Here is a 9,972-nt window from a genome sequence, read left to right as displayed (position 1 = left end):
TTAGAGTTCTGGGCAGAGAGGCAGCATCACAGTGAGATGATGGCTGGGACAGAGAGCTGTCTTATTTATGCAAAGCAAAAGCTAGGAGGATCTAGTGGCAGTGACAAAGGTGGTGTGATGGAATTCTGTGCCATGAAAAGCTGAATTATATGTACAGCCATCTTTGGCCTCGCTCCTATTTTTCTAGTCATGGTAAGGGTCAAGCAGCTAATCGGGCACCGAAACCTGAACTGCAAGCATTGCAAATCTTCTGAGGTTTTACTAGACATTTCCAAGCATACTGTTGCTGTCATAAAGGCGAAAGTTGCATATATAGATATATAAATCGCTATGATCCTGAGGAAACTGAATTCTACACCAATATCATTTATTCCAGTCCTGAATTGAAGTATGCGTGCAGCTCTATCACAATGGGGGAAAAATTATTGTTAAGAATCACAATATTAATAATCTCAGCAGATGTGCAATTAGACACATTTTTCCTGGGTCACTGTGTCATTATTAGAATGGCTTCGGTGCGGACTATCCACCATGTGGGACTTAAACATTAAATTTTGCATTTTTAGTCCATTGATTCCAAGCAGATTCGGGCATGACTAGCGTCTGTTGGATCGTATCGATTGTGCACGTGCTATACTCCAGCAGCAGGTGACAGATGTCCACAGGAAACCTTAACTGCTGTGTTTCAGAACTAAACGGTTCTCAATCTTGAAAAGGACCACGTCGTTTATGCGATTTCCCACTTTAGCAACACTTAGATGTATATTTTGAGAGATTCATAGTGAGTGTCACTGCCTCCAAATAAAAAGGTTCTGTGCTACGTTGCCAGTTGTGGAGTTTACAGAATAAGCTCAGTTCAAAACAAAAACGAGCAATCTCGAAGTGTGAACCATCATCAATACATACATTACTCACTCAGGTGCTGAATGGAGCAGAGTTAAGATTGGCTTGCTTGTACATCCGTTTGAGTTGAAAAGTGTGGCAAAAAAATTAGAAGTTTTAGGTGCAGTTTTCATAAAGGGGGGTATTAGCACACCAAGTCATGAGCATGCTGAATTATGCAGGCCACACAATGATGACCGAGTCCCAGGGGTAAGTTACTCTGTTTTGGTTTTCCTAAGGACCCTGCCACATTTCCGACAAAGAAATAAGCAGCATTTAACAGCAATGAATATGAAAACTGCCATGCAACCGATCAAGAAGGCAATGACGTCCAGGGAGTGATATTGGTACCAGGTCAAGTGATGGGCAGCTGCTCTCAAGTGCTTGGCACCTTTGTGGCGCATGACAAACTCAATCCAAAAGACAGCCCGGTCCAGCGGCTTTATCGGTTGGTCATGGTGGATCTGTGACAGTCTCATTGCATTTTCCTTATATCTGGAGGAAGATAGAGAAACGAGAACAAATTAGTATAGAGCCAGAACTCAGAGGACTGCAGTCTTTAATTGCTCCCAGGATTTAAAAACAAGACTGTTGTGGCAGCCTACTAACTAATGTATTATGTATTACACAAGGAAATTAAGGGAAAACATTGCTCTGATTTGCCTTTAACTTCTGCTGGTTTTCTTAGGCAAGTGGCCTTGTGAATGTTCCAGAAACATGCTATGTGCATTTTGTAGACTGGTAGTGTCATTTGTGGCAAAAAATCTGAATGAGTGACTGACGGGCACCAGAAAAACATAGACTGAAGAGATTGACTACTTTCGCAGTGTTACTTTTGGCTCCATAACCATATGGGGGACTGAATAGAAGGAAACGAGATATACCGTATTTTTCGCCCTATAAGACGCACCAGACCATAAGACACACCTAGTTTTTGGAGGAGGAAAACAAGAAAAAAATATTTTGAATCCCAGAAGTCAGAACAGCACTGTGCAGCGAAAGCAGCAATCCCTCTTTCTATTCTGGCTTCTGGGATAGCTGTGCAGCCTGCATTCGCTCCATAAGACGCACACACATTTCCCCTTTGTAGGGGGGAAAAAGTGAGTCTTGCAGAGCAAAAAATACGGTTCTTGCCTTTCGGGGTCGTCTGCACCTCAGACTGAGGGCAAGAGGTGTTTGGGGGCAAAAGCCTTTGAGTTCCGTAGGAGAAACGTCAGAAGACGCTAGAGTCAAATGTGGTTTGGCAAGAGAAAATGTATCCCAACGTGGTAGAAGACTTGTGGCAAGAAGACGACCACAGCAGGACAGGAGGAAATTGAGTCAGGTGGGAATGGGCTTGGCTATAGAATATTAATAATATGTGCTAACGATTTCTCGGCTACATTTTTCTTTTCCAAAACCTATTGCTGAAGGACCTAGCTTGCTCTAGGCATGGTACAGAGAAGGCGATCCGGGTCTCACTCACGTGGCATTGTGAATGACAGTGTTCACGGCATCCACTAAGTCTTCCGTCTTCATTTTATGAATGTCCAGCTGTACAGCCATCCCCTTTGCCTTCATGTGCACAACGTTGTCAGGCTGGTCAGCAAACATGGGGATCCCAACCATGGGAACACCATGGTAAATAGCTTCATAAATCCCATTGGTTCCACCGTGTGTTATAAAGGCTTTCGTCTTGGGGTGTCCTGGAATGGGGAGATGGGTAAAATGTGATAAGGAATCATTCATAAATTTTCCCATCTATGTACCCCCCCCAAAAAAAAATTGATACCACTGCATACTTTGTATATGACATGCTATTTTTTCACTGGTTCCAAGACCCCAAAATGCCTAATTTCATTGAAATATCTGTTGATTAAATTTCCCCATCCTATATAGTCGTACCTTGGTTTTCAAACAGCTTAGTTCTCAAATGTTTAGGCTCCCGAATGCTGCAAACCTGGTAGTGACTGTTCCGGCCCGGTTTCCAAACTATTTCTGGAAGCTGAACATCTGACGCGGCTTCCGTGGCTTTCGGTTGGCTGCAGGAGCTGCCTGCAGCCAATCAGAAGCCATGCTTTGGTTTGAGAACATTTTGGAAGTCAAACAAACTTCCGGAACGGATTCTGTTCAACTTCCAAAGTACGACTATAGTGGTTTATATCTTTTGATTACCATGATCGCCCATATTTTTCTCAACTAGTAGTTGTTGAGAAAAATATGGGCGTTCGTGGTGATCAAAAGATATAAACCACTAGTAGTCAGTTGGGAGTTGGGGACACGGGTGGTGCTGTGGTCTAAACCACAGCGCCTAGGGCTTGCTGATCGAAAGGTCAGCAGTTCGAAACCCCGCGACGGGGGTGAGTTCCTGTTGTTCAGTCCCAGCTCCTGCCCACCTAGCAGTTCAAAAGCACATCAAGTGCAAGTAGATAAATAGGTACCACTCTGGCAGGAAGGTAAATGGCATTTCTGTGTGCTGCTCTGGTTCGCCAGAAGCAGCTTAGTCATGTTGGCCACATGACCCAGAAGCTGTCTGTGGACAAACGCCGGCTCCCTCGGCCTATAGACCGAGATGAGCACGCAACCCCAGAGTCTTCCATGACTGGACCTAACAGTCAGGGTTACCTTTACCTTTACCTTTTTAGTAGTCAGTTGATACCTGCTGAGACCTCCAAACTATCACAACTCCAGCTGCTGATAACATGAGACCAGAATAATTATAGTAACTTGTTGGCATCTGTCTGTCTCAAGAAACAATGGAGTGAACCCCTGGGAGTGAAGTCAAAGTGTTGGAGAATCACAGCGCCTATTGTGGCAGTAGGGACCAGTACAGTGGTACCTCGGGTTAAGTACTCAATTCGTTCCGGAGGTCCGTCCTTAACCTGAAACTGTTCTTAACCTGAAACACCACTTTAGCTAATGGCGCCTCCTGCTGCTGCCGCGCCACCGGAGCACGATTTCTGTTCTCATCCTGAAGCATAGTTCTTAACCCGAGGTACTATTTCTGGGTTAGTGGAGTCTGTAACCTGAAGCGTATGTAACCCGAGGTACCACTGTAGTTAATGTTGTCAGTTATGAGTGTCTTGACCCTTTCAGCTGTCCCATCCAAGGCTAAGATCTGCAACTTTGGTGTTAACCATCACCACGCTCTAACCATCAGAGATATCCATAGATGACAATGCTTTTTAAGATCTGGACTCTATCTGATAAAAGCAGATTATTGCAACTGATTACTGATTACAGCATTCAAGTTTAGTCCAGTTGACATGCAATCCCTTAATATTTCCATTCACACACAAACACACAAAATGTGTTTCTAGAACCCAAGAATTTTCAGCGCTCAATCACAAAATAGCGCTTTCTAAAATGGAGTCACCCAAATTATGAATAGTTGGAAACTCGGGTTTTCAAATACATTTTGTGGGTTCCACAGTGCTTTGCGTATGTAGCTTCCAACATGGAAATGCAGAGGTTGTGTTTCCTAGCAATTGTCAGAATGGAGCACTGAAGCCAATGTTTGCAGCGTAAGATCTCTCACCAAGAAGGTCGTTTTGTGGGATCCAGTCATAAAGTCTGGTGTTGGCTCCTAATGTGTCTGGCCTTTTTCCTTTGTAGCGCCAAAGAACCTGGGATTTGGGGGAGGGGGGGGGAGAGAGAGAGAAATTAATGAATAATTGCAAAGACGATTAAGCTTGATGTTGGCCCACAGGTTATATTGACCTTTTATCAACACAAAGGAAAAAGATTAAAAGTTAATACATTGAGCATGAATACAGCTAAAGCCGAAGATTTTTTTAAGCACATTGCTTAAGTATATGCTTAAATGCTCTCTATAAAAACCAGTGCTTCAGCAGTTGTGGTTTTTTGTTTGTTTGTTTTTGGTCTTTACACAAAAAACAACCAGTTTTCTTTTTGAAAAGCTCAAATATTGCCTATTTTAAATGGCCAACAAGACTTAAGTTCTATTCTGCTCATTGAACTATTAATATGTGGCACCGTGGTTGAGATTGTACCCAGTCCTAGACATAATGATGTTTAATTAAAATTACAGATAGGTAGCCGTGTTGGTCTGCCATAGTCAAAATAAAAAAATTCCTTCCAGTAGCACCTTAAAGACCAACTAAGTTAGTTCTTGGTATGAGCTTTCGTGTGCATGCACACTTCTTCAGATAGTTGGTCTTTAATGTGCTACTGGAAGGAATTTTTTTATTTTAATTAAAATGTGAGTAGTATACCTATTTATATTATGTCTTACATATTTTATTTAGCTAAACTTTCTCCAGTGTTATTTTATGTCCCATATTGGTATTCAGTGGACATTTACTCCCATGTATCTTTTCCCAGAAGAATTAGTACATCATTTGCGAAGTAACTTTTGCCTCTCGCCCACTATGCTAAAGGGAAGTGTATGTGTACAAATATATAAATATATATAAACAGCTTCCTATTTCAGAGAAGTATAGCATTCTGAAAATATCACAAACAAAAGTCAAATGCAAAAATAAGGTTGAAATTCCACATTTGATAGCAGCATAGATAGCAATTGCATACGATATCCTCTCAGACATCACCATTAACTGAAATCACGTAAGGGGACCATAACGACAACTACTATTTATTAAATTTGTTAGTCGTTTTATCTTGCACAAGACAACCCAAAACAACCTACAAACAACGCAAAACCCCACTTAAAAAACTAGAGCATTAAAATCATCCCACCCATTTCTGAAAGGCCATAGTTGGTTAAAGGGCATCCGCCGCCACAGAAGAGACCTGTTCTTATGTTGCCACGTTCCAAACTTCTCATGGAAGGTACGCATGGAGAATGTCCTCAGATGATGATCTCATTCAGGGGTTGGCAACCGTGCACTGTGTTAAACTGGCGCAGAGCAGAGCGGGAACCACCTTCCATGATGCTGACTGGCTTTCCATTGGCTGCAGGAGCCTCCTCAGCGCCAAGAAGCTGCGCATGCCTCCTCCGCACCAGAAGGAGCGCCAGAAATAGCGTTTGTGCGTGCAAGTGCACTCCAGCCCCCTGTGGCATCTGCAGGATCATGAACCTGCCCAAGCCACAAAAACTTTGACAACCCCTGATGGTTGGTTCATATGGAGAGATGCGCTTCTTTCAGTATTGTGGTCTTGAGGTGTTTAAAGGCTTTATAGGTCAAAACCCAACACTTTTAGTTGGGCCTGGAAGCTAACTGGCAGCCCATGCAGTTGGACCAGGATTGGTGTTATATGCTCAAGCCATTTTACCATGGTGAGCAACCTGGCCATGGATTCTACAGAGACCGCCATTTCCCCCACACCCAATATGCAAGCATGTTTTTATCCATGGGTAGGCAACTCCTGCCCACCTAGCAGTTTAAAAGCACGTCAAAGTGCAAGTAGATAAATAGGTACCGCTCCAGCGGGAAGGTAAACTGCGTTTCCATGCGCTGCTCAGGTTCGCCAGAAGCGGCTTAGTCATGCTGGCCACATGACCCGGAAGCTGGACGCCGGCTCCCTCGGCCAATAAAACGAGATGAGCGCTGCAACCCCAGAGTCGGTCACGACTGGACCTAATGGTCAGGACGTCCCTTTACCTTTACCTTTAGGCAACCTAAGGCCTGGGGGCCAAATCTGGGCTAATCGCCTTCTAAATCCGGCCTGCGGACAGTCCGAGAATCAGTGTGTTTTTACATGAGTAGAATGTGTCCTTTTATTTAAAATGCATCTCTGGGTTATTTGTGGGGCATAGGAATTCGTTCATTTTTTTTCTTCCAAAATATAGTCCGGCCTCCCACAAGGTCTGAGGGACAGTGGACCGGTCCCCTTGCTGAAAAAGTTTGCTGACCCCTGTATTTTATCAGTAGTAGGAACACCCTAGCCTCTCCCGCTTTCTTCCCAACTGAAGGATTGTGTTCACTTTTCCAAAGTCCAGCATATAACTTTTATATATATATATATATAAACAAACAGCACCAAGCAGGCATCCAAAAGAACATACCTTCTGTGGAAGCTGGCTGAGGGCCAATGCGATCATGTTCCCCTTTTCCTCTGTTAAGTTTTTAATCATTGAGCCCAGGGAGAAGACCACAATGCCATGTTCTCCTGAACTCTGGACAAATTTTTCCATTTCCTATTAAAAGGCAAAAGCAATTAAAAGTAACGTTCCCTCTGCTGCCTGCAATGCATACATGACTAGCTGTGGTAATCCATTTTTTCTTGGCTTATTTTATAAGTTGTGCTGTAATAACATCCTTAACATTGGCCGTGCTGACTGGGAAATGGGAGAGACCTTCTAAGAAAAGCAGAGTGTCTAACATTTGGAGCACACCAACGTCTGGAGGGCCACAGGTCCCCAACTTCTGCGAGAGAAAATAACTAAAACGCAGAAGACAACAGTAGTGAGGAATTTAATTTGTGGTCTTCCAGTGGTTGTTGTGTTCTTCAGCTCCCCTCAGTCTCAAACACCATGGTCAATGGGCAGGAATGAAGAGAGTTGTGTTTGACCAGATGAAAAGCCAAAGAAGATTACGAGTTTAACCTACAAAATATGTGAGGCAATTGTGAGAAAGAGACATTTTTGTTTAACGTCCGTGGAATTCCATCATTCATCCTAAGGTGGCAGTGTCCCCCAGCAATACATGAAATTCATCTTCCAATTTTTGAGAATTACCGTACCTTGAGAGATATACTACTATTACTACTAATAATAAATACCAGGCTTCAGTTAATGAAGTGTTTTTGTACTACTAAGCCTATGGTATTTACGATGATAACAAGGACAAAAACTGCTTCTCCTTCCTGTTATGGTTGTCAATCGTATTAAATCTTGGGGACATATTTTATAGCTTTATGAATTGCAGTTCATATATAGTATTACTCTGCCTTTGTCAACTTGCCTTATTTGACAAGTTGAATCTAATCCACATCGTGTGTGTGTGTGTGTGTGTGTGTGTGTGTGTGTGTGTGTGTGAGAGAGAGAGAGAGAGAGAGAGAGAGAGAGAAAGACTGGGGAGGGAATTAAATCCCAGTAAACTGGTTGCCTAATAAGGACCCTGAATATATTAATGACAACAGTCCCATGGGACTGGCAGAAATGACTGGCAGAATCCGAAACCAGGGAAGAGAGACGGCGGAAGAAGATTGGAAGAAATTTAAGGACTATCTTGGGAAATATTATAAAATTACTGAATGTTAGATTGATGTTGGACTGAATCTAAGTGGTTACAAACTGTAATGATTAAGATAATTGGGGGGAAAAAGAAGAAAGAAAGGTGTAAAATTAAGTGAAAATTAAGGGTGAGGATTTGCTGAATGAATAATTTGAATTGGAATACAAAAAGGGGAGGTATGAGGAGGTCTGAGAAATAAGTTAAAAGAAAACAAGTGAATGAAATTATATGTGTTTTTAATTTTTTTGTATTTTTGTTTTTTGTATAAATTTTGAAAAGTTAATAAATATATTTTTTAAAAAAGAATATATTAATGACAACAATATCAATACCTGGCCTAGTCTAACTTTATGAGTTCTAAAGTCCTAAAGGGGAAATGATAACTAAGGCCTTTCCTGGAGCTGCATACAATGGACTGTTGTTTCATAGAACCATTCCTGCCCCCTGGTCTGAAGCCTCTTTCTTGGGGCTGTGTGTAAGAGTGGCCCAGAAGAAGGAGGAGGAGGAGGAGGAGTAGGAGTTTGGATTTGATATCCCGCTTTATCACTACCCGAAGGAGTCTCAAAGTGGCTAACATTCTCCTTTCCCTTCCTCCCCCACAACAAACACTCTGTGAGGTGAGTGGGGCTGAGAGACTTCAGAGAAGTGTGACTGGCCCAAGGTCACCCAGCAGCTGCATGTGGAGGAGCGGAGACGCGAACCCGGTTCCCCAGATTACGAGACTACCACTCTTAACCACTACACCACACTGGCTCTCTTTAGCTGCCGAGCTACTGACTTGCGGGCCCTCCTAGCACTTTGATGGCTCCTGAGCCCTATTCCCAGACTTTTGCTGCACCCCACCTTGCGCTTAAATATGTCTAGGACTTGAGTGGGACTGACATATCTCTCCACTCCACTTTCGGAAGCGAACGTGATGCTAGCAGGTTAATCATCTGCAGCCCCCAACTGCAATCTCTTTGCCACTTCTAGAGAAATCTGAAATGGATTGAAACCCAGACCAGAATCCATCCCCACATAAACATGGGGCACAATCCATGTCTCTCCACAAGCTCCACTGGGATGAACACAAAATAGCCCTGGCTTCCTCAACCTTGGCCCTCCAGATGTTTTGAGACTACAATTCCCAGCATCCCTGACCACTGGTCCTGCTAGCTAGGGATCATGGGAGTTGTAGGCCAAAAACATCTGGAGGGCCGAGGCTGAGGAAGCCTGAGATAGAATGTGTCCTCTGTGTCAGATCTGTCCATCTTCCAGGCTTCCACTCTGAATGTCACCCCTGAATTTGCCCCTAAATAAACCTTCAGATATGGATGCTGTGAAACCACCAACTACCTCAGATTTGGAGCTGATATTCAGAGAAAGCCCATGAAAGAAAGAAGAAGAAGAAGAAGAAGAGTTTGGATTTGATATCCCGCCTTTCACTCCCTTTAAGGAGTCTCAAAGCGGTTCACATTCTCCTTTCCCTTCCTCCCCCACAACAAACACTCTGTGAGGTGAGTGGGGCTGAGAGACTTCAGAGAAGTGTGACTGGCCTAAGGTCACCCAGCAGCTGCATGTGGAGGAGCAGAGACGCGAACCCGGTTCCCCAGATTACGAAACTACCGCTCTTAACCACTACACCACACTGGCTCTCTCCACATATAGAAAGCCATCCTCCTCCACATATACGTAATTAAGGGGAAGAAATGGAGGCTGTGAGAGATTTTACTTTCTTGGGCTCCATGATCACTGCAGATGGTGACAGCAGCCATGAAATTAAAAGACGCCTGCTTCTTGAGAGAAAAGCAATGACAAGCCTATACAGCATCTTAAAAAGCAGAGACATGACCTTGCCAACAAAGGTCCGTATAGTTAAAGCTATGGTTTTCCCAGTAATGATGTATGGAAGTGAGAGCGGGACCATAAAGAAGGCTGATCGCCGAATAATTGATGCTTTTGAATTATGGTG

General features: G+C 43.4%; 1 protein-coding gene across 4 annotated transcripts in view; it reads right to left on the bottom strand.

Moving 5' to 3' along the window:
* Nucleotides 1-350: 350 nt before the first annotated feature.
* LOC310692369 (UDP-glucuronosyltransferase 2A2-like) overlaps nt 351-9,972 on the bottom strand; it is a 28,266-nt gene continuing 18,644 nt past the window's right edge. For all 4 annotated transcript variants that reach the window (XM_083473262.1, XM_083473260.1, XM_083473261.1 and 1 more), the window contains exons 3-6: nt 6,851-6,982; nt 4,400-4,487; nt 2,348-2,567; nt 351-1,377 (exon numbers count right to left, since the gene is read on the bottom strand). In XM_083473262.1, the coding sequence (XP_083329388.1) occupies nt 1,098-1,377; nt 2,348-2,567; nt 4,400-4,487; nt 6,851-6,982 (720 nt within the window). In that variant the 3' untranslated portion in view covers nt 351-1,097. The remainder of the gene's footprint in view (nt 1,378-2,347; nt 2,568-4,399; nt 4,488-6,850; nt 6,983-9,972) is intronic.

The sequence above is a fragment of the Podarcis liolepis genome (assembly GCF_965112155.1).
Source record: "Podarcis liolepis genome assembly, chromosome: 13".
Lineage (NCBI taxonomy): Eukaryota > Metazoa > Chordata > Lepidosauria > Squamata > Lacertidae > Podarcis > Podarcis liolepis.
This window is presented reverse-complemented; position numbering and strand designations above follow the sequence as displayed.